Source organism: Lynx canadensis, chromosome C1 (assembly GCF_007474595.2).
Source record: "Lynx canadensis isolate LIC74 chromosome C1, mLynCan4.pri.v2, whole genome shotgun sequence".
Taxonomy (NCBI): Eukaryota; Metazoa; Chordata; class Mammalia; order Carnivora; family Felidae; genus Lynx; species Lynx canadensis.
The window spans coordinates 162,746,904-162,772,794 of record NC_044310.1 but is presented as its reverse complement, the minus strand read 5'-3'; the positions used below and the strand labels follow the sequence as shown (position 1 = coordinate 162,772,794).

At 36.9% G+C, this 25,891-nt stretch overlaps 1 protein-coding gene across 2 annotated transcripts in view; it reads left to right on the top strand.

Annotated features, from left to right (window-relative positions):
• The window catches only part of CHN1 (chimerin 1), a 204,998-nt gene that overhangs the window by 66,938 nt on the left and 112,169 nt on the right, over positions 1-25,891 (top strand). Inside the window, exons 4-5 of one of the 2 annotated variants that reach the window (XM_030325608.1) lie at positions 2,733-2,764; positions 5,072-5,185. In XM_030325608.1, coding sequence (XP_030181468.1) covers positions 2,733-2,764; positions 5,072-5,185 — 146 coding nt within the window. Of the gene's footprint in view, positions 1-2,732; positions 2,765-4,849; positions 4,996-5,071; positions 5,186-25,891 lie in introns of those variants that run through there. The other variant, XM_030325609.1, reaches the window with a different exon arrangement.

Below are 25,891 nucleotides of genomic sequence, written 5' to 3'. Positions count from 1 at the left end.
CCCTCTCTCTCTGCCCCTCCCCTGCTCGCTCTCTCAAAATAAATAAACTTAAAAAAGCAAAACAATACAACAGGTCTATTTCATATGCACACAGGAGGAGGGGCTCACAGCAGGTAATTGAAAACCCCAAAGAGGCAGTTTCACCCAATGGCTTCTATACCACTTGAACAAAGGATGATAAAGTGTGCTGAAGAGGCCAGACAGAAGTGTTTTGGGCTTTAGAGGGGTTAGGGTGAGTTGTGGGAAGGGGACTGGGAAATGTTTAGTAAATAAGGGTTGTTTGGTAAGGTTTATTATGCAGACTCAAGTCACCTCAGATGATAAGAGTTGTTCCCTGAGTCATTGTGTTTTTCTCTCCCTGTTATCTCTTCCTTGTTGTAAAGCTATCCCCTCCCTTTACAAAGGGAAATTTATGCCCTGCCTTGAGTTGGAAAGGGGGCAGGCTAATTGTTTTTTCCATGCTCTCTGTTTCTTAATCGCCTTCAGTGCAAAATAATCCTTACCCTAAAATGGCATATTCTGAACCCCTTCACCATCTAGATAAGAGAGAAAAATTAGTTTAAACTTGTTTTATTTGATATTTCCATTATAGAAATGCAGACAAGGTGCAATGGGTTTGTCAGTTTTTTTTGGGCTTGTTGCATATTTTAACAGTTATATTAATCATCCTAAGGAAATTACCTAATTTCCTTTAATTCAAAAAATTTTTGAGTAAAGCAAAATAATTATTCAGCAATGTAAAACCTAATCACTTGTGTTACAAAGATGACTATTTAGGCAATCAGTGGAAGCTTATTGTGCATTTTGTAGGACATAATCACTATTTGTCTTGGGTTGTAACACCATTGGATTGCTACACCATTTATGGCCACCAGTTCCTCAGCCACGCCACTTTGTACTTGTTGAGAATTTTCATCCATGAGTAGGGTGTATTCAAGAACTTTCCTTTCATTTTACTTCATTCCCATAGGCTTGATAAAGAGCTTTTACCTTCAGCCAAAGATCTTACGATTTGAGGGACTCCATAGAGGGAATAGATCCTAATGTGTCCAAGACTCTAATATTAAATTACACAAAAGTTAATCTTGATTTCTGTTTTTTAAAGGTGATATCGGCTATATCAGCAATGCATGAATGCATTCTTTGTTTAAAAATTATATTACAGGGGTGCTAGGGTGGCTCAGTCGGTTGAGGATCTGACTCTTAATTTTGGGTCAGGTTTTGATCTCAGGGTTATGGGATCCAGCCTCATGTTGGGCTGTATGCGGAGCATGGAGCCTGGGTTAAGATTCTCTCTCTCTCTCCCCCTCTGCCCTTCTCCCCCACTTGTGCTCACTCTCTCTCCAATAGAAAAAATTTTAATGTATAAAAAAGAAATAAAAAATTATATTACAGATAATACTAAAACCTCTCTTTTGCCTTTCTAATGGGCCTATCAGTTCATTTCCTCCCCAACCGTCCTGGAAGGAAACCACTGGAATTTGGTATATATTTTTCCACAACTCTATATATCTATGAACATATATTAAAGCGTTACATGTAAAGGTGCTTTTCCTAAATGGTGTCATACTGTATAATTATTTCCTAACTTATGTTTGTATTTAATGGTTTGTCTTGGTGACTTCTTCATGTTAGTCCCTGTAGAGCTACACATTCCTCCAAGCTGTGCATTTACTATAAATTAGCTTACTTATTCCTCTATTGGTGTATATTGGCATAAATATATTTATTTTCATTTTTAATTTTTTAGTAAAAATTTTAAAATGTTTGTAATTTAATTTTTTAATTTTTTCTTTTTGAGACAGAGAGGGCACAAGTGACCAAGGGGCAGAGAGAGAGAGAGAGGGATAGAATGAGAGAATCCCACAAGGGGCAGAGAGAGAAGGATGGAGAGAGAGGGATTGAAGCGGGGCTCACCTGGGGCTCGTGCTCACCTGACATGGGGCTGGAGCTCATCCAAAGCACGGTACGAGTTCACCCGACGTGGGACTCAAACTCATGAACTGTGAGATCACAACCTGAGCCAAAGTCAGTTGCTTAACAACTGAGCTACCCAGGCTCCCTATTTTTTTTTTTTATTTTTTTAAATTATTGAAGTGTAATTGACATAGAATGTCATTAGTTTCAGGTATACAACATATTGATTCAACAAATCTATAGGTTACTCGGTGCTCACCACAATAAGTGTAGTCACCATCTGTCACCATACAACCTTACTACAATATTATTGACTACATTCCCTATTATCTCCATGACTTATTTTATAACCGGAAGTTTGCACCTCTTTATCCCCTTTATCTATTTCACCCGTCCCCTCCCTTTTGTTCCCCTCTGGCAACCATGAATTTGATCTCTGTATTTAAGAGTCTGTTCACTTTGTTTTTTAGATTCTGTTTATAAGTGAAATCATATGGTATTTGTCTTTGACTTATTTCACTTTGCATAATATCTCCATAGTATTACAAATGGCAAGATCCCATCCTTTTTTATGGCTGAGTAATTATATATATGTGTGTGTGTAACTATATATATATATATATATATGAATATGCTTTAATTATATTTATATATATAAGTATTATGCTATACAATTATTATACATAATTATACATATTATATGCTTTAATTATATATATGCTTTAATTTGCCACAAATACAAAATGCAAAATTTTGAGTTAGGTTGTGGACATTTGCATTTTCACAAATATCTTTTTTTTTTTCTTCCCAAATAGGTTGAAAACAGACCAAAGTATTATGGAAGAGAGTGAGTATGGATTATGAGAAAACATTTTATAGATTGGAATATGTAAGAGAGGCAGGTAAATGGATGCTTTTAGTAAAAATAAAAGCAAGATGAAGGAGGTATTCAAGTTTGAGTGAGTTAAATTGTTTTTTTCATTAGAAATAGAATTCTTCTAATTAGTGAAAATATGGAAAATAAAGATAAGTGTAGAGAAGAAAAGAGCATGGAAAAATGTATATATGGAATGATGTTAAAATACAGATGCAATTCATATAGATAAGTAATACTAGATGTGTATAAGGAAAATGTATATATTTGTGTGTGTATGTATATATTAAGTCTATCAATATATATTCACATATGTATGTACAGTGGGATGGGTGGCTTTCTGTAACACTTTTCTTTATTGTCCAAATTTTCTAAAAGGGAATTTATGCTGTGCAGAATACTAAGTTCACAATTTGAAATATTCCTTCTGAGGCTCTGTCTTCCTAATGGTTTTACAACAGTTAGGTATTACAATTTTACAGCCTGATTTTTCCACTTAATATTAATAATGAGCATTTTTCTATTTTATGAAAAATGTAATAATTTTTAAAGTCCTACTAGTTTTCTGAGTATATATATATATTATATATATATATATATAAAAGAAATATAGGCCTTTGGGAAAAATAAAAATCACCTAAAAATGAAGAATCCCATCATTCTTCAAATAAAATCATTGTTTTTCAAGACTTATGATCGTATCAGATAAACGGTGATGTATATAGCAAATATTTGAAAACTTTTTCAAAATTCTGTCTAAGTTTTCAAGACTTTTGTGACTAGAACACAGACACATAAGTTGGGGGGAGCCACTGCTGGTTTTTATAGTTGTACCATGATTTCGTCACTTTGCTGCTTCTGGCATTTAGTTTGCTTTTAAACTATATTATTAAAATAACACCATCAGAAACATCTTAGCGCATAAAGCTTTTTCTGGGGTTTGAAATTTTGGTTCAACTGATCTGAACAGTTTTACAGTTTCTTTAAATACCCTTGTTGTCAAGTTCTTTTCCAAAATTTGTGTCCTTTAATGAGATTTTCTTTTAAATTAATTGAGTTTTTAAAACAAATAAATACTAACTTTACTAATTTGATTAAATTAATGTCATTTCAACGTAAAACAAAATGCCAGTATGCTAATCTAATGGAATGTGCAACCCACCAGGGATAGGTTACCATCTTCTTGCCTCCAGCAGAGTCTGATGGGCCTGGTTCTGAACGACTGGAGGATATATGGAAATAAGAAATTCCTGGAATCTCCTTTCAGACCTAGCTGCCCTGATTGTTATGATTTGAACATTTGTATCATGAACTGTTTTAAGGCTTGAATTGAGAAAGACAGAACTGTTCCCCCGAGAAAGACTCCGGAAGCTCAGCACTTACCCACTAGTACAGTTCCTAAATTATTAAGGTGCCGTTTCAGGGCTTTTAAATGTATCATTCCATAATCAAATGACGTTTGTTTCTTTCATACCAGTAAAAACCGCGGTTTCACTTGAGCAGTCTCTCAGTTCACTTATCCTTGAATTACTGAAAGGATGTAATGTCCGTGTAAGTTCTCTGTGAATTGTAAGTCACCATACAGATACAAGGTGGTTTTTAGTTTTTAGTATTAATCAGCAGTCACCGCTAACGTTTTCTTTCTTGTCAGTGTTTCCTGTCCGAATGCTATAAATGAATCCACTGCCTTTGTGTAAAGAATGTGTTATTTATGTTTTTTTCTTCGTGCTTTTTTTCCACGTTAATCAAAAATAGGGTTTTAGCAGGGAGCGAAAGCAAGTATTCCTGTTGTTTGCTTTTGGCTTGAGTATCCAGTGATGCAGATTATGCACATTATTGGGCAATCATGCCAATTAAGGGCAACCCAGGGTCCTGGCAGCTTGCCAACATAGACTGTGAGCCAAAATCTGGAGCAGTGCCACTAGCGTGAAGGAAGGAAATGGGACACATTTCTGTATATTTTTTAGTACGTCCATATGGTCAGCTGGCCACATAAGAAGGAAATTGTCCTCTTGAGAGAGGTGGTTTGATCTTCCCTTAGATGGATGTGAATTTTGATTTCACAATTGTTAAATGGATTGGAGAACTACTTTGGTGCGGTTCTCGTTGCCGCAGAGAAGCTGGCCAGGAGCCAGGCCCAGAGAAACACAAGCAGAGTTAAACCCAACTGCTCCCCTTCGATTATATGGCAGTACTTTGTCTAGGTGGAGGGCTTTGTTTTATCTTGCTTTATTGAGAAAGGTGGAAAGCATTCAGTTTCTGAAATGACTTTTTTCTTAGGTTTCACGGCATGATCTCCCGAGAAGAAGCAGACCAGCTCTTGAGTGTGGCTGAGGGGAGTTACCTCATTCGCGAGAGCCAGCGTCAGCCAGGAACCTACACTTTGGCTTTAAGGTTGGTCATGGACCTGTAATTATAACTGTGCTTCATTTAAAACCCTCTTAATAGAGGGCTTTAAATTTTAAAAGCATCCAGCATGTAATTGAATTGGTTCTTGTTTTCTTGGGACCTAATTACCATTTTAATAGCTTTGAGACCCTTAAAAAATTCCTCATGAATGGTAGCACTCAGTAATTAAGAATTGAAAAACTTTTAAAGCATTTTTATTGTAGCTGCTTTCTTCTATTTCATCTTACCCATTCTCCCCCGTCTGTCCTGCTGTGTCAGCTCCCATCTATTTCTTGAATAAGGAAAGGAGCTAAGAAAAGATCTTTGTAACTCATAAAATTAAAGCCAATATCATTTCTCTTCGGATGGCTTTTGGCTGAAGCAGCTTTTCTTGAGAGCTCTTGGCTCTTTCCTGTCGACTAAACTTTGCCTAGTATTTTGGCTGTTCTTAGCTTATAGTACAGTGCCCAGAAACAAATATTTCCATTAACCCTGCAATAAAAACAGAACAGTAATACAGTAGCTTGCTTATCCATTGGGCTTACCTTATGTCACGCCTCGACCCTCATTTAAACTTCTCAGCAACTCTAGGATATATGTTCTGTCACTATCGCCACGTTGCAGATGAGGAAACTGAGGACCTAGTGATTGAATAACTTGGCCAAGGTCATACATTTAATAATTTGTGTAGCTGGTACGTGAACCCAAATAATCTGGCTTCAGAGTCTGTGTTCTTACTCACTCTACATTGCTGCCTCTCCAAAGGCCTGGAATATTTACCCGTTGTCTTTGTTCATTCATTCATCTATTCTTTCGAAAGGACTTAAAAGTAGAAACTTCCTAAGAAAAAGGTCAAAGACATGACAATTTCCTTTGGTAGCCACTAGGAGAGAACAGAAAGATGATGTTATTGCTGTAACATGAGCGTGTCGAATGCTTTCTCCAATCACTTATGCCTGTTTGAGCGAGCAGGGACTGCTCTTAATTTCATCCACAAGACTTAATCTTTCTGACAAGGAGAACAATATAATTCAGTACTTTTTCGTACTGAATTCTGGATTAATTGTGTACTTGCAGAATAAAGCTCATTGCATGCGTGGAAATCGGCTTTTTATGGTAAATCCCCCTTCAATTATTTAATTATATTGTTCTTCAGGTTTACATTGTGGCATACAGGGGAAAAAAATCTGGGCTGGGAATTCAGATAGTTATTTTATTACCACTAAATGAACTAAAGACTGATTCGGCATAAATCATACAGAACTTCCTAAAGTCAGTTTTTCCCTCTTTCCACTCATAACATTTTGTGATTCTAGGATTCTGCAACACCCCATTTCCAAATAGTCTGGTCATCTGTGTGTCTAGGGTAAACGAGTGTACATGTAAAGATTTACAGACCAGAATAACAAAGAAGGAAGGGTGGGGGTGAGGGGGGGACAGGTGTCTGCACAACACTCTTCTTCCTTTCCCCTTTATTGCCATCTGCCCTAAATCCCTTTGAGATCACATAGAAAGTTACAGAACTGAATTTGAGCTCAGTCTTGCGTCATTGCCAGGTTCAGGTACTTTCCATTATGCCATCGTGCCACTCATCTTCTAGCGTGGCTGTCACTCAGTTTTCACTGAAGGACATCAGTAAATACCCTAGGGTCAAGGGTTTGCTGTAGAGAAAAGTAGCACCCAAAGCCCTCAAGCTCTACCTCTTTCCCACCCTCTCACCCTCTCTCATGCTACTCCTCACTGTCATTTTTGAATCACTTTCCATCCACTCCAGCCCAGGAAATCCTAGAATAGAGAATCGAGGAGATTAGATTGTTGGGAATGTTTTTAACTCATATGTCTTGGGGAAACCTACAGCCTTCCTTTTGTTATTGAAAATGACCATAAAATTGTCACATGGAAAAGAAATAGTAATGAGTAAAAGCGGCGGTAGTGGGAGTAGGGGATTTGTGAATACACATTGTGAGTAATTTATATGCTAAAATATGATCTTCCTTGCTTTGAGCTAGATGTACAGCAGGGAAGTGTTAAGGAGAATATGAAAATAAGTCGTATTGATGTATCTGATAGTCCCCGTTTCAACTGGTGCTTCTCCCAATTCACATCAGCTTGTTTTGTTTTTAATGTAATGCACTGTTTCTTCGGGAACCAGTTTTATAATTTACAGGCGTCAGCGTTCATTATGCTTTTACTGCGTTAACCGTGGGCCCTTAAGTTTGGAACACGTCCTTGAACGCAAGTTGCCCCATTGGCACCTCAACCTCATTGTGTCCAAAACTGAACTCACCAGTTTTACTCCCAAATATGCTGTAACATCTATACTCCCTTTGTTAGCTGATGACACTATGATTTAGTCAGTCCATAAGACTGAAACCAAGACATCACTTTTCTTTTTTCTCTTAGCTCTATTTTAAGATGTTTGTAGGCCCCGGCACTACTCCCTTTAGAGGCCCTCCCCTCACATCATAGCAAACGCTATATCCCATATCAGATATATATTTTTTTGGTGTTAAGATTGTTTAGGTTTTTTTATTTTTTTTTTAATTTTTTTTTTTTAACATTTATTTATTTTTGAGACAGAGAGAGACAGGGCATGAACAGGGGAGGGGCAGAGAGAGAGGGAGACACAGAATCTGAAACGGGCTCCAGGCTCTGAGCTGTCGGCACAGAGCCCGACGCGGGGTTCGAACTCACGGACCGTGAGATCATGACCTAAGCCGAAGTCGGATGCTCAACCAACTGAGCCACCCAGGCGCCCCTGTTTAGGTTTTTTTAAAAAATTAATGCTTTTAAAATTAACTTTAATTTCGAGTTTACCTTTTGTATTTGGGAGCGCATCTTTTTTTTTTTTTTTTTTTTCCTTCGTATTGCATAGCTTTTCATAGACCGGAAAGCCCAAGGTACCGTGCCTGTATTATCTCATGATTAAGAGGACTTTTCCTTCTTGCTCATCTCACACGGCCAAACCCAACAGTCTTTTATTTTTTCAGGTGTCTCAAATTTTACCCTTCTTTTTGATTTCAAGATTAGTGCAATAACTGCTTGGAAATCTCCCTCCCTCCAGCTTTGCTTCCTTGAATGTGTCTTACACAGTATCATTCATGACCAGTCTTAAAACCTGCTGCAGTAGTCAGCAAAGTTGTGGTGTCGAGTGGGGCACAAGCTTTCAAAGAACATACCTCCCTCCATCGCTGGCATCTCCCCACTACCGTGGAGCCTAATCCTTCACTGATGATCTTTGTGTAGAATGTGAGGTATTACATAGGGGGACCATGTACTGTGTGTGTGCTGTCACAATACCAGCGTACCCGTAATCAGAAAAGAGATTCCCAGTACACAGCGTGGGAGGTCTTCCGTAGTTAACATCTAACTTTCCTCCTGAGCAGCATCTTCTCCCACACCCCGTCCCAGCCTGAATTTCAGGCCAGGTTTGTCTGGCTTTTTGGCCTTTGCTCATGTTGACCCCTTGGTTCCATAAAAATGATTGTTGCTCAGTGAAAGTTTTTTATACACTGAAGGCATACAGACAGGCATCCACGTGAAGGTAGAATGCTGGCCCAAGCCTAGATTATGTATCATGAAGCATGAAGTCTTTCAAAGTGACTTTGGAGTTTTCTGTGTATTGATGTTGACGACGTTTAGATTAGTTACAGTTTTAATGATATATGGCAAGTGCCACTTATTAAAAAAAATCTAAGATAATTTAAGGAGTTTGATTTGGAAAACATTTGTACGATTTTCATAGTTTTAGAACTAATTGTGTTTTGTTTTTTGTTTTTTAATATTTATTTATTTTTGAGACAGGGAGAGGCAGCATGAACGGGGGAGGGGCAGAGAGAGAGGGAGACACAGACTCTGAAGCAGGCTCCAGGCTCTGAGCTGTCAGCACAGAGACCAACGTGGGGCTCGAACTCATGGACCATGAGATCGTGACCTGGGCCAAAGTCGGACGCTTAACCGACTGAGCCACCCAGGTGCCCCAGAACTAATTCTTTAAAAACATACGTCATTATATAATTTTTTTTACTAGAAGAAAAGAATTAGGTTCAGTGTTGTACATACAGAGTGATAAATGAAAAGGGATAGGACTAGCGCATGTTTTATATTGTCCTTTTTATTAAATGTAAACATATACAAATGAATACTTACAAGAAATATAAAAGTTATTAAATAACATGTTATTATAACTGTTACATGCTCAGCCTATATTTTGAGAAAAGCCATTGCCTTTGGAGTCTCCTTTGTACTGTATATGCCTCCCCTATTCCTTCCTTTTGCTTCCTGTCCCTCACACTAGCCAACTTACCCTGATTATCATTCCCTACCTTTCTTTTAAAAAAAAAATTTTTTTTTAATGTTTATTTTGAGAAAGAATGTGAGCGGGAGAGAGGTGGGTGTAGTGGGGTGGGGGAGGGGAGACACAGAATTCAAAGCAGCTCCCAGCTCCCAGCTGACTGACACGGGGCTCCAACTCATGAACCACGAGATCAGGACCTGAGCTGAAGTCGGACATTTAATTGACTGAGCCACCCAGGCGCCTCCCGCCCCCCGCTTTTCTTTAAAGGCTTGTAATTTATGTTTGTATCCTTACATAATACATTGTTTAGATTTGTTCATTTTTGAACTTCAAGTAAATAGAAAACGTAGTATGTATTCTTCAGTTTTTTTCACTCCACATTGTATTCCTGATATTTCTTCTTACTGTAGAATATGGCTATAATTCATTTATTTTTACTGCTATATAGCCACTAAATAAATACAGTATAATTTGTTTATCCATCCTGTTATCAGTGGACAGGTGGGTGGTTTCTAGTTTGGTGCTGTTAAAAACAGTCCTGCCATGTGTAATAATCTTGTAAATGTCTCCTGGTATACATGAAGATTTTCTCTAGAATATTTACTTAGATGTAAAAGTGCTACTTTTGCTTTATTAAATAATGACAGTTTTTTCCAAAGTAGTTGTGCTGATGTTTATTCCACAACACTGTATGAGAATTCCTGTTGTTTTCCTTTTTGTTTTCACTTAATACCGTCAGACGTTATGTGCGTCTGATGGTATCTGCTGGTTAATTTGAATGTCTCTGATTCCAAATGAGATTGAGAATCTTTTCATGTTTATTTACTATTCACATTTTCTTTTCTGTGAAATGTGCACTCAAACCCCCTGCCCTTTCTTCTTTTGGGTTGCATGGCATTTTCCTGTTGACTCATGAAAGTCCATTTGTTCTGGATACTAATCATTGGGTTCTATATGAATTGAATTTGTCTCCTTCAAGTTTGTGACTTGTCCCTTATTTCTATTTATGGTGTTTTTAAGTTTTAATTTTAGATAAAGTATATTATCCATTTACATTCAGCGTAATTACTGATATATTTTGGTTTAAATATTTATTTTCTATTTAACTTAACTGTTTCATGTTTCTTTTTCTTTGTTGATTTATTAGATAAATCAATTTTTTATTCCATTTTTTTCTCCCTGTTAACTTGAGCTATACATTATTTTACTGTTATTTTAATGGTTAAAAGATTAATGATTAAGATTAATGGTTAAACATGTGCCCTTGACTCGTTTATATTTAATATAAATGATGGCTTCTATCACTTTCCCGATACTGCCAGAAAATTAAGTCCCTCTAAATTCCATTTCCCTCCCTCCTACCTTTTGTCTTGTTACTTTTAGATATTTTATTTCTACATGTATCTTAAACCCTACCGTACCTTATTATTGTTTCAACAGAAAACATTTAGTCAGTATTTTTCCATATATACTCACATTTACCCCCTCATTGTTTTTCATTCTTTCCTGTAATTTTGTGTTTTCTTAGAATTACCTTCCTTTTGCTTGAAAAACTCTTTTAGTATTTCTCTAACTGTATGTTTATTCAGGATAAATTATTTTCTGACTTTTCTAAAATTATTTTGCTTTCTGAACGAAATTTCTGACTTTTATTTCTCTGAACTTTAGTTTGGACATTTTCTGTTGACCTTTCAGTTTACTAGTCCTGTATTCTGCTGTTTTTATCAGCTATTAAATCCATCCATTGAGTTCCTTGTTTCATATACTGTGTTACTTAGGTGCAGAATTTTCTTTCTTTCATTCTTCTTTTTTTAAGGTTCTAATTCTCAGATGAAATTTCCCATATTTTCCAGGATATTCTTGAGTAATGACTTATCAAAACAGTTGTTCGCTGCAAATAATGTAGAATTACATGAGTACTGCACCATGAATTCTTGGAAATAGTGAAATAAGAAGGTGAAAGACTAGTGCAGACTAATATAAGTGATCATATGAAATGATCTTTTAAATATTTGGTATCTGTTTTCTCATTGCCACTGCTGTACCTGCTGATAAGGGTGCAAACAATTTCTGTATGTAGGTCTAATCCCAACACATTCAAAACTAGTTTTTTCAACAGGTTTATCTGAAAATTACATATTTTTTATGGCATTGATGTGAATGCAAAAAGGTCTTTACTATCTCTACAAATTTATAAATAATGTTGTGATCCCCAGTAGCTGTTTATCTTGTCTGCATTAAGTGTACGAGAGGTGAGCCGTTGCTCAACTCTAGGACCTTACTATTATTCTTCCTAAGCTATTCATTTAATGTGGGGCGCACTCGCTTGGATTCCATCCAAGAATTTTCTTAGAAATATGAAAACACGTCTTTATATCAATGTTGTGCATTTAATATGGTGTCGGGATTAAAGTTATGCATTACATTGATTTATTGTGCTCTCTGATAACATTGGTTCCCTTTGATATGAAATACCCCTTTTTCTCAGTGGCCTGATGTACTAAATTTGTTCATTTTTACTAACAAGAAATATATAATCTTACGTTTGTATTTTACTAAAACTAGAAAATAACGCTGGAAGAAGAAACATTTAAAATGCTAATTATAGGGGTGGTGGGATGGCCTCAGTTGGTTAAGTGGCTGACTTCCGCTCAGGTCAGGATCTCGTGGTTTGTGAGTTTGAGCCCTGGATTGGGCTCTGCACTGACAGTGAGGAGCCTGCTTGGGATTCCCTCTCTCTCCCCCCCGCCTTTCTCTCTGCCCTTCTCCCACTTGTGCTTTCTCTCTCAAAATAAATAAACAAACTTAAAAAAATAAATAAAACACTAATGATCTAATCAGGAAACTTTTCAGTTAAAGTATAGGTTGAAAGAGAAGACGGTTAGAGGGAATAAGGAATTGAGATTTTAAAACATCTGTCACAAAATATGATTGCAATTCCCTATTCTCACTGTTGGAATTTTGGAAATAGCTGTAGTAGCTTAGACCTTGACAAACATGAGTTCCAGTTGCCTGACCTTATGATATATATTTAACCTCTCTGAGCTTTAGTTTCCTATTTGTGAAGTGGGAATTATAATCCCGCACTGGGCTCTGTACTGACAGCCCAGAGTGTAGAGCTTACTTTGGATTCTGTGTCTCATTCTCTCTCTGTCCCTCCCCCACTCGTGCTGTGTCTCTGTCTCTCAAAAATAAGTAAATGTGGGGCCCCTGGTGGCTCAGTCACTTGAGTGTCCGACTTCGGCTCAGGTCATGATCTTGCAGTCTGTGAGTTCAAGCCCTGTATCGGGCTCTGTGCTGATGGCTCAGAGCCTGGAGCCTGCTTTGGATTCTGTGTCTCCCTCTCTCTCTGCTCCTCCTTGCTCATGCTCTGTCTCTCTCTGTCTCAAAAAAAAAAAAAAAAAAAAAAAAAAAAAAAAAAAAAAAAAAAAAAAAAAACAAACATTAGAAAAAAATAAGTAAATGTAAACAAAAATTCAAAATAGGTAAACTCTACTGGCTCAAACAATAAATTACTTAAGGAAATACCTCATATAATGAGAAATTCAGAAATGCAATAACATGGATGATCAGTATCCCAGTGATGTTATCAAGGACTTATTATCTTTTTGTTTTTGTTCATGGCCACTCACAACATCAGCTCCAATCTCAGGCTGGCTTTCCTTGTGGTCAAAAGGTGGTTGTCAGGGCATTTAGAGTTGTATGCCTCCTTATTTATGCCTGGCAGGGGAGGACAGGGGAACTTCATTTTTCTCAGGTAGTATGCATCCTTCCTTTAAGGTTGACCAGACCTCTCCAGGTTTCCCTTTTCCATCCCTGAGCCGATATATAGTATGCAGGGAAATGCTGTACCAATTGCTTGTCTAACCACATGGTTCTAGAGCTGGGAGATAGGGTCAGTCTCTTCTTCAAGATAAGGCTGGAGAGGAAGTCTGGATGACCAAACAAAATCTGGTTTTCTTTTCTTGTTTTATTTTATTTTATTAAAAAAAATTTTTTTTAATGTTTATTCATTTTTGAGAGAGCGACTGAGCATGAGTGGGGGAAGGGCAGAGAGAGAAAGGGAGGCACAGGATCTGAAGCAGGCTCCAGGCTCTGACCTGTCAGCAGAGAACCCTACGCGGGGCTTGAACTCACAAACTTTGAGACCACAACTTGAGCCACAGTTGGATGCCCAATGGACTGAGCCACCCAGGTGCCCCTCTTTTCTTGTATTAAAAGAAGGAAGAAGGTGGAGTGGGGAGAGAACATGTATACCAGTTACATAATAGGACATAATAGGTATTCATTAAAGTAGTTTCCTTGTTAGAAAGTGAAGATCATTCTATGATATAGTTCTTCAAATCTTTCCATCCTGATCAGTCTCTTATTAAAGTAGTATATCCAATTTTAGCTTTGGTAAATAGTAAGAAAATATGGTATTAGCTCCAAAGAAAGTTTTATATGAGGCCAGGCACCAGAGTTTTGTAAATTATGTTTTAATGATGTTCTGTTGGCTATACTATTTTCAAAATTAAAAAAAATATATATTTTCCAAACTGACTTTAAAATCAGTATTTTAAAGGTGATTGGAAAACCTAATTATGTTAATATATAATTTTAGCACAGTGAAATCCATCATACTTTGACTAATATATACCTTAAAATATTTATCCCTGGCGTGTCACAGATGTATCAAGGCCTTTTGTTAGGGGCTTGGTCTTCATTGTTAAATGGGGGAATTAAAATAATCCTTCAGATAACTGGATATTCAAAAACAGTAGCATTTTTTGAGTTTCTGTATTCTGCCAGTGCTATTTACATGGGTCAAGAAGGAAGACATTTTAGTTGGCTCTTAAAGGTAGACTAGAAGTTTGCCAGGTAGAAGAATAGGATGTGACGAAAAACAAGCATTTGGGGAAGATCAGCCAAGGAAGTAATATATAGAACAGCGTGGAACATTTGGTGTATGGCAGGTTGCTAGGGCTTGGGGGTGCAGGAAGTTTGAGCAAGAAGTGTGCCAGGGAAGCCTGGTATTTCATGCTTAAGAATTTGGACTTTATCTGAAGGAAATGGGAGTCACTGAAGACTTTTAATAGAAGAGGGTGATGATTATATTTGTAATTTGGAAGGGTCATTGTGAGAGCAATAAGAATAATGAGTGGAAAGTGTGGTGGGACTTAAGTTTTCCCAGAATCATTTCGGTCATTAATTTAGTAAGCATTTTTCCTTTGGCTACTGAAAACTGACCTTTGAAAGGGTTTCTAGAGGGGCACCTGGCGGGCTCAGTCAGTGGAGTGTGCATCTTGTGATCTCAGGGTTGTGAGTTCAAGCCCCACATTGGGTGTGGAGCCTACTTAAAATAAAAACAAAAAACCAAAATAAAAGGGTTTCTAGATATCTTATAGATTTTTGAAAGGCTTGTTTTGAGGAGAAATGTTAACTACAGATTTGGCATCTCCAAAGACATTTCTTTTGAGTCTGACTCATTTTAGCTTCTCTAAATTGGGAGAAGAGCAAGATGACGTATGTGCAAGAGTCTTGATAATCCCCAAATTCTGTATCTGAATATTCCAGAGAATGCTTTATACCCACAGTTCTTGCACTTTCCTGTTAGTTCTGTGCTGATCATTAAGATAAGAATTATTTAGAAAAACTTTTGATAATGGAGAACAAATGAGAATTTAAAAACTGAGAAAGCCATTATAACTATGTTTGAACATACGTATTATATTTTCTTTTAAAAACATTTTGTCTGATAAATATTGAAATATGGATTCATCTATGTTAATCTGAAAAATGAAATTCATTTTTCGTATATGTATGATATTACACTGCTTAAGTAAAATTGTGTATCTGTTAGGTATAAATGTAAGCAGAGAGATGTGTGAACCTTTCTGGGGTGCCTGGGTGGCTCAGTCAGTTAAGCATCCGACTCTCGATTTCGGCTCAGGTCATGATCCATCCCAGAGTCATTGGTCAAGCCTCTGTGTTGAGCATGGAGCCTGCTTAAGATTCTCTCTCTTTCTCTCTCTCTCCCTCTCTCTCTCTCTCAAATTAAGTAAATAAATATAAAAAAATAAAACAACCTTTTTGAGTTGCCTGATTTTGTTTTTACAATGCATGTATATCCCTTTTACAGTCACACACACAAAATTCAGTAGTGTTACTTTCATTTTGGGAAAAATCGGAGATACTAGTTGCAACCTTGGGTCAAAATGGAAGGTAATGAGTCCCAAATCTCTGAAGGTTTCACTCTCAATGGAATGTATCAGCTTATTTAAATAATTGGTCAGGAGAGGAATTGGTCAGCTTTGGGGGTAAGAGGGAAATTCTAGAAGATGGTGTTCTAGAGTTCAGGGTCTGTGGAACAGGGGAATCTTGGCCAACATTGACAGCACTCTTCTCTACTATGGCGATCACTTTGAGGAACCATGTGAGTGTCTTGCCATTAAACATAATCAACTGGATTTCTTTCTTACAGTGCTTCTCAGAGCCTGTGAGTATTGCTTAAGAACTAGATTGCATTTCCCAAATTCATTTGGTTATGAGACCTTCTTCATGAAATCTCTCTGTGGAACACACTTTGAGAAATATTCCAGTAAATATTTGATTTACTCAGTTTCTCTTGTTTTGGACTCCACGCTCACCAAGCACTCTGATTAAATGGCTTTTCAAGTGATCTGTCTACAGGGAGAGAAAACTTTAAATACATAGTTTCAGTATTAAGAGCCTTTGATATATTTCTCATTTTCAGTTAACAAATTACAATTAAAAGCTGAGAGTAGAGGAGGTAAAAAGAAGGGGAAAAAATCTACCAGGTTTCTTCTGTTTGGTGAGTTCAGATTGACACCCACCCCATTTTTTTCTCTTTTTCATACCCCTTTTGGATAAATGAACCTAAATGACTTCTTGCTAAAGTATTAAGCTGATAGAGAAAAAAAGTTCAGGGCTAATTGACTCACTGATTTGTTTTCTTCCTCTTTTCTGGTTGTTGTTGTCATTGTTGTTGTTGTTTTCCTGGACCGAGAAAGATTTACCTCCTGTCCAAAGAGTGTTCTGAAACTTCTACCTATAGCAACCAAGGAGTTTCTATGTATTACAGATTGCAACCCCCCCCCCCCAAATTTTATTTACAGACGTGGCCTTTGCATGTTCTTACATCTTACTCTTTTTTTAAAACCATTTAAAAATTATATTAACACACCAGTTCACCCATTTAGGGTGTATAATGCAGTGTGTTTTACTGCATTCACAAAGTTATGCAACGTAGTCAGTTTTAGAACCTTTAATCACCCTAAAAAGAAACTCCATACCCATTTGTAGTCACTTCTCCCTTATTCTGAACCGTTCTAGCCTCAGGGAACCATTGGCCTACTTTTGTCTCTATAGATATATACATCCCGGGTATTTCATAAATAATACTTTTTTTGTGTGAATGACTTCTTCCCTTAGCATGTTTTCAAGGTTATCTGTGTTGTCACATGTGTCACCACTTTATTCCTTTTTATTAACCTAATATTGGAAGAATATTCCAATGCATGGATATATACCACATTTTGTTTCTCTGCTTAACAGTTGATGGACATTGGAGTTGTTTCCACTTTTGGGCTATTAAGAATAACATTGTTGGGGCACCTGGGTGGCTCAGCCAGTTAAGTGTCTGACTTCGGCTTGGGTCATGATCTCACGGTTCGTGAGTTTGAGCCCCGCATGGGGCTCTGTGCTGACAGCTCGGAGCCTGGAGCCTGCTTTGGATACTGTCCGTCTGTCTGTCTCTCTCAAAAATAAGTAAAACATTAAAAAAAAAAAAAGAATCACATTGTTGTAAATAATGCCAGTATGAATAATGCTGGGTATAGGTTTTTGTGTAGATACATACATTTTCATTTCTCTTAGGTACATACCTAGGAGTGAAATTGCTAGATCACATTGTGGCCCTGTGTTTAACATTTTAAGAACCTGCCAAATTTTTTCCCAAAGTAGTTTTACCATTTTACAATCCCACCCGTGGTGTATGAGGGTTCCAGTGTTCCACTCCTTGCCAACGCTGGTTATTATGTCTTTGATTTAAACAGGAGGTATGACATCCTAATGGGTGTAAAGGGGTACCACATTGTGGTTTTGATTTGTACCTTACTCTTGAATGGTACTTCATTTCTCATATTTTTCTGCTCGGTATGGTTTTTATTCACTAGTATACGGCCTGTTCAAGCTTTAGTTCCCATCTCAAAAATACGCATACATTGCAGTGGATTTAAAACCGAAGGTAGAGAAATCAAAAAAGCTGATTTCAAGATATTTTTGGGTTTTGTATTCTTCAGGCACAACATAAGGCAAATTCCACTGAGCATTTCATTTAGGGTGGAGTTGAATTTCAAGTACAGTTTGGGGCTTATTGACAGGAACTTTGATATGAGAGAGAGAACTCTGACTCTGATTGCTTTCTTTGTAAAAGGAAACTGGAATCTGATTTATGTATCTGCTTTAAGGTGCGCTAGAAAACCTACCAGGTTCTCTTAATTTAAGATCTGTTCCTTGGTAACCACATACAGTCCCAGAATGTGTTGATAATGCGCCTCCTTTCCTGTGAATGATTTGGCATATATAAATATCTTTTTAATGGATTAACAGTGTTACAAATATATTAAGAGTTAACATTTACTAAGTATTTCCTGTGTCAGGCAGGCACTATGGTAAATGCTTTATGTGCATTATCTTTTAATATTTTCTATTACTCTTTCATATTTTTTATGTTTATTTATTTTTGAGAGAGAGAGAGAGAGAGAGAGAGAGAGAGAGAGAGAATGTGAGTGGGGGAGGGGCAGAGAGAGAGGGAGACACAATCTGAAGCAGGCTCCAGGCTCCGAGCTGTCAGCACAGAGCCCGATGCGGGGCTTGAGTCCACGAACCAGGAGATCATGACCTCAGCTGAGACACTTAACCGACTGAGCCACCCAGGCACTCCTAATACTTTTTCATACCATGGCACCTGATGAAAAATGTACCATATTTACCTTACTGTGGCCAGATGTGACCAACCCAAGGGCCTCAGCCGCATCATACCTTTCTGGCCTCTGAAAAGGCTGGACTTTTTTTTTTTTTTTTTAATGTTTATTTGTTTTTGAGACAGAGAGGGACAGAGCGCAAGTGGGGAGGGGGCAGAGAGAGAGGGAGACAGAATCTGAAGCAGGCTCCAGGCTCCGAGCTGTCCTCACAGAGCCCGACTTGGGGTTTGAACTCACAAACCATGAGATCCTGACCTGAGCTGAAGTTAGACCTTAACCAACTGAGCCATCCAGGCGCCCCAGGGCTGGACATTTTTGATATCTTATAACCTGCAACCTCTATTAATGGCATACAGGTTGGAAAACTCAGTTTTATCTATGAAATAAGCCCATGTGGTAGATAGTATATTTTCTGAATTTTACAGATAAAGAAACCAAGGCTTATCTTGCTAAAGAACAAAAAGCTAAGAAATAGAGGATATAACTTGTTAAAAACAGCATCCAAAATAATAATAAACCATGCAGCACTTTCTCTAAGCTGACAAAGGGTGTGGCATAAAACTAAACTCTTAGCTTTTGAATTAATGAATTTTTAATAAAGATTTTTTTAAGGACATTTCTTTTTTTAATGTTTATTATTTTGAGAGAGAGAGAGAGAGAGCAGGGGAGGGGCAGAGACAGAGGGAGACACAGAATCTGAAGCAGGCTCCAGGCTCTGAGCCACCAGCACAGAACCCAGTGTGGGGTTTGAACTCACAAATCTCGAGATCATGACCTGAGCCAAAGTCAGATGCTTAACTGACTGAGCCATCCAGGTGCCCCTTTAATAAAGACTTTTAAGTGAACACATTGCCTTTTTTTATAAAGCCTACCAACCTTGTTTAAAGCCTTTTAGGATAAGACTTATTCTAATCCTCAAGGGTTAACTTTTCACCACGACACCCCCCTCAAAAAAAGAAAAAAGAAAAACCAAATTAAGTATATATAAAGTTTCATTACTTAGGCTAAAATTTTAATATAAAATCATTTGGTCATCATTTGTGCTTATAAAAATAATTTTGTAATGAGCTTGGGTAAAGAAAAATGGCAAGTTATCTATTAAAATAATACCTATTTGCATTTATGTAATTTGTTATATCTATTATGATTATGAAACCAATACATGGATGTGGTTAAAAAATTTTTTTTAAGTAAGAGAAATTTATACAGTGGTAAATTACATTACTTTCCCAGCACATTCTTCTGGTTCCACTCCTTAGAGATTATGTCATTCACAATTAGTTGTCTATCCTTCCAGAAGGATAGACAGATGTTTTTCTGACAGATATACATTATATTTTATGATATTTTACATATGCATATATTTTTATGTAAAAAAAAATACTGTATTTTATTTTAAGTGATCATTATTAGAGAGTGGCTAACCATAGCCGTAAAGATCACATCGAGTCTTTGCAGAGGCCTGCCCTCTTGTCTGTCCAGTGAAAAAGTTGTGGAATAAACAGTTAATGTCTCACAAAAGCCATCACTACCTTGTTTATTTAGTTTTAGCTGATGGTTGGTAATTTAAGAACATGTTGGGCTAGAGTTCGTGAATTTAGCTTCAGTTCCTATGATGAGGGTTGATGATTGGTGATAAAATGGACCAGATGACAAAATGGGGCTCTTCTGTATCATGTGCGATTGTGATTTATTTTGGCTTTGGGTTTGGAATGCTGCTAAGATTCTGTTGAGGAAGAAATTCCTGTGAGAATGTGTTTTTATCTTTACAAAGATGAAGATTTAGCATGAAGAAACTATTACTACTGTGTTAGAAAATGATAAAATTCGTTGAAGTAAAAAATGTAATTTGCTGGTGATTGAAAAAACCAGTAACTCTTAATTGAATCTCAGAGCATTAGGTTGACTCTTAAAAGTGAACTCAGCCAGAGTTTCTGATTAAAGTCAGAGAATTACAGTAGATACTGGTAAAGGGGCTTTCACATTTTTTAAATATGAAAATTGGTTGAAAGCTTTTTTTCATGTATAGGAAGAAAGATCAAAAGGAACCGGGGAAAGATTATGCTGCTGGTAGGCGTTGACGTGTAATGTACTATGTGTTCTTTTGATCTGATAGCTCATGATAGGTTTAGTTGGTTACCATGGTTTCATTTCATTTCCCGCAAACCTTGTGCTATTTGGAATAAGTGGAAAATAATGTTCTGCAGAATAATTTTTCAAAAATGTTTTCCTGCTTCTCTTAGTTAAGATTATGATCACTTTTTGGAAATTTTCTGGATATAAGAGTAGGTGATAAATCACATGACAACAATAGAATTTAGAAGTCTTACAAGATCAGAAAATTGATACTGATAAAGAGGATAGGATAATTTACTTAAACATGTAATACCATGTTATCAGGGCCATGAGCTTTTAAAAAAATATTCCAGTTTATATGAAGTAACTTCAGGTCAAATATGCTTTAATAAAACAAACTATAGAAAATAATTGATATGACCCAGTAAGGAGTGGTTAGTTGAAAGCATTCCTTACTTGAAAAAAGTAGATGGGGTGCCTGGGTGGCTCTTGGTTTTGGTTCAGGTCATGGTCTCAGGGTTCATGAGATTCTTGGGATTCTCTCTCTTCCTTCTCTCTCTGTCCCCCACCCCTCAACTCATGCATACACTCACTTGCACACACACACTCTCTCTCTCAAATAAATAAACTTAAAGTAAAAGGTAGATGTGTTCCTAAAAATGGGCTGCAAATTGAACCATATTGTAAATGCACAAGAGAACTAGCTGTTTAGACATTTGTTTTTTCCTAACACCTATACAATACAGAAAACATTAAAAATGTAGAAAAGCAAAAAATAACCTTTTAATTTCACTTCCCAAAGATAATCACTGTTAAAAGTTGTGGTGTATGAAATTCTGGTACTTTCCAGGGTTTCATAAATCATAAAATAATCATATAATGGTTATATGATTTATATAATGACTGAATGGTTTCATGTCAAGTACACTATTTTATGGTATATTTCTTCAGTTAGCAGTACATCGGGAACATTTTCCATGTCAATAAATATACGATAAGTTTGCTATTTGAATTAATTTTTCATAAGGTAAAGTTTCACCCCCTGGTTTTTTATTTTCACTTATTATATTTACTTATTTAAATTTGGGTCCATCATAAACTTTTTTTTATTAATGTGCACTATAGAAAATACGTAAAATGCATAAAAGTGGGAAAAGAAAAATATTACCTTTATAGTCTCGCTGCCCCCCAAATAAATAGTATTTTTATCCTTTTTCAGAAGTATTTTTTGTTGTTGCTTTGTTTTCGAAAAGTTGTTCTGATACTCTTCTGGGTGGTGGGGATACAAGGATGAACACAACAAATAAGATCCCTGGCCTTGTGGAGTTTATCAGGTAGAGGATTCAGTTTAACGCAGTTGGCTCACAAATGTATAGTTAAAACCGGAGGTGAGTGCTGTGGAGGGCAAGTGCAGGGTGCTGTGACTGTATGAAGAATCTGATCCAAGTCCGTGGAATTGCAGTCATGGAAGGCCCTTCTGAGAAGGCAAGCCTGATGTGAGAGCTGAAGGCTATGTTCAAATGAAGTAAGGTAAAAGAGCAGGAGGGTGGGGAGAGAAAGACGGGGCAGAAGGAGTCTCCTGTGGCTCTGTGGCAAGGAGGGCAGAGAGGGAGCTTCGAGAGTGAAGGCATGAGGCTGCCTGATCTGCTTCCTCTGCGCCATATGAAGGAGTTTGCTCTTTATCCCGAGAGTCGTGGGGAACTGGACCAAGTTTTAAGCTGGGCTGTCATATGGCCCAAGTTTGAATTTCTTTTTGGATTCAGTAGGAAAAACAGCCAAAGGGGATCACTAGTTCAGGCAACACAAGCAAGTTACTTGTTATATTGTCTCTTTGTGACCTGTTCATTGCCCTGTTAATTCTTTAATATATTATGCATGCAAACATTTATCGTATTGTGTGTGCTTTCTCTATTTTTCTTGCTTTGTAAACATTTTTTAAAGTTTGTTTATTTATTTATTTATTTATTTATTTATTTATTTATTTATTAGAGAGAGAGAGAGAAAGGGTCAAAGAGACAGGGAGAGAGAGAATCCCAAGCAAGCTCCACACTATCAGCGTATAGCCTGACACGGGGCTCAGTTGCACGAACCGTGAGATTATGACCTGAACTGAAATCAAGAGTGAGATGCCTAACCGAAAGCGCCACCCAGGCTCCTCTTTCTTGGTTCTGACACGAAATTATTTTAATTGTACATGGTCATATTTTCAGTGAATCTTTTTCTTAATGACTTACTCCACTTTTTTTTAGTGGAAAGTACTAACTCTATAAGATATTTGATAAACTGGTTCTCTTCGGGATTTTATGGTGTATTTTATACATTTAACTTTTTAATTGCCCACTAACTTATTTTGATATCAATGAGGCACATGTTTCCCAAACTGTATTCTAGCTAATACTTTAAGATATGAATGAGTCAGAGAAGTAAGGTAAAATAAATTCAGAAATTGGTGTATATTATATCCCTGCCTAGAAGATTTTAAGGTTCTGAGAAGTCTTAGAGTAAAGCAAAATGAACATATGCATACAAAACAATAGTTTATTCAACTTTTTGTATTTTCCTAATTTTTAACCACAAATAGCACTTACTGACATCTCAGAATACCATAGATAATTCTAAGTAAATTTACTTGCTAATTGTGGTTCAAATTCTAAGTAGTACTTTCTTTCATGGTTGTTGGGGATTATTCTGAACATCATACTGACTATGGTACTATGGAGCTTCACAAGCTTCTCAAAATTGAATTTATTTTAATATCCTTTTTTTTAATGTTTATTTTATTTTTGAGAAAGAGAGAGACAGAGCATGAGCAGGAGAGGGGCAGAGAGAGAGGAAGACACAGAATCTGAAGCAGGCTCCAGGCTCTGAGCTCTCAGCACAGAGCTCAACACAGGGCTCGAACTCGTGAATCTTGAGATCATGATCTGAGTTAAAGCCAGACATATAACTGACCGAGCCACCCAGGTGTCCCTGAATTTAACTATCCTTAAACCTTAGTCAGAAAGACATGGTTAGTCATGTAAATCAGGTACTGTTTTTTTTCTGTAAAGGATCCAATAGTAAATATTAAAGTCTTTACAGGCCAATTGAGAGTATTTTGTTATGTAGATACTTATTTAGCCATTTAAAAATGTAGCCATTTAAAAATATAAAAATATAAAATCCATTTTTAGCTTACTAGCCACGCAAAAACACGTAAGAGCCTGGATTTAGCCAGTGAGCTATATTGCTGGCCCCTGATGTAGACTGCTCTCTGTATTATCGTCACTACATTTGGCCAATTTTTGGCCTCCTTGTGCATTCTAGAGTTGACACATACTGGGTCAGGGCCACAAGGAGAAGATACTTACAGGATGTTAATGTTTTCACTTTCACTTTGCTTTTGTTGTTCAAATGTAATTTCTATTATTTTTATCAGTGATTTTAACACGTTAAGTTTTTATCAGTGATTTTAAAACCAAGTAACAGTAATTTGAAAACTCATCCAAACCATGACTCTCTAATTTGTAATATACCATGTGTGTTCTCTCCTGTGGCCCTACCTTTTCAGCTGCCAAAATTTTTCCGCTGCTAGGCCTCCTGTAACACTTTTTCATGCAAAAAGATCCTACTGGCTTAAATGCACATTTGGAAAGAAATGAGAAAAATAGCAACAAGTGTGGGAGCCTAGGAGGCAAAGGACCCTGTCCCAGTGACAAGCCAAGAAGTTTAAAGTTCTGACTCCCTGGAAATTTCTTGAGAATTTGATTCCAGCAAAATAAATTATGATTTTTACCATATTATTATAACAGACAAAACGAAAACATATTTTGGGGTGGTAATATTCAGATAGTGAAAAATATTGTAGGGACTTCCTGTTTATATGTTACTTTGGCTCTTACTTTGTTACTGTTGTAGAATTCTTAGACAAGGCTCAGTAGTGGCAGCTGCTGGAAGAAAGTTTTTCATAGTATTACTTTTTAAAAATTTTATATTATACTCAGGAAAACATAACCTCATATAAGAGAATCCCCCAAATACCAGAAACAAAAGTAGACTATCTGTGCAGCGAGGACTGAGAATTGGGCTTAGGTTTGACTGTAAGTTACTGAATAAGAAGTGTATTATACAGAATAGATGGTTATTTTTCTCCCACATTCCAGAAATCTGGAGGTATTTCAAGGCTGGTGTGGCCCTTTTTAACAAGGTAAGGGATACAGACTAGTTCCATCCTGTTGCTTTCCCGTGTGTGGCTTCCAAGTTTATCTCACGTGACACCAGACTTCACATCCACATTCCCGCTGAGAAGGCAGAAGGGGTGAAAATTCATACCACTTTCACTTCTCATTGGTTGCTCCTGAAAGCAAGGCAAGGGAAGCTGAGAGATGTGGTCTGCAGTGTAGGGAGCCAGGTTCACACCTCAAGAGTGAGGGTCTGTTATGGAGGAAGATAATGGAAGATCGTCAGTAGCCTTTGATGCAGAAGCAAAAGATGAGTTGTTGTCAGATTTTGTCTTAAAGGCACATTGTTCATTTTGGGAAATATGAAAAGCTGGGTTTTCTTTCCTTCCTCCTCCCCTACCCTTTTCACCACACACATCTCCTTTTGTTGATAGTCCTAGAAGAGAATACTTTGTGATCAGTTCAGAGAAGCCTGGTCTCTAGCTTGCCAGAGCTATCTCATCTAGTAAGCTTTCAGTTCTACTGTGATTATTTTTGTATTTTTATCAAGTTACGGGTTTTTTTCTTTCCAAAATAGAAGTACATAATACTTCTAGATAGCCACTAGATAGGTCGATGAAACTTTTCATTGCTTTATGAACTACTATGGGAGATGAAGCTGAGCTTTGGAGTGTTTTAATGTTTTTTTAATTCTTGTGCCAATAGCACTAACATATTTTAGAAATGTCTGGGGAAAAAATTCACATAGGTATATGTATATCATACACACACACACACACACACACACACACTTACCACCCCACATATACCCAGATTTCTTTCTCTAAAGATAATTTTGCCATGATCCTTAGACAAATATCAATCTTTCTTCACTTATCCTGCCAGTTGTCCAAGGCTAGGCTTCTCCTCTGCCAATATACAAAAGAATGAATGCGTGTTCTCTCAGATTATAATGTATAAAGTAATAAAAATGCAGTAAGTGTACAAAGTGATTAAAATATTTTTTTCAGGAAAAACTGTCTATTCTCTAAATTTCAGTGGATTTCAGAAACTGGAACATCCATTTGGAATAAGAAAGATTCTTTGAATAAGTACAAAGTTCCAAATAATTCTCCAACTTTCTGTAGTCAGATTTTGCCAGAACACAGATTTCAGAATTTCATAACACACCAATTTTAGAATTTGCCAGAAT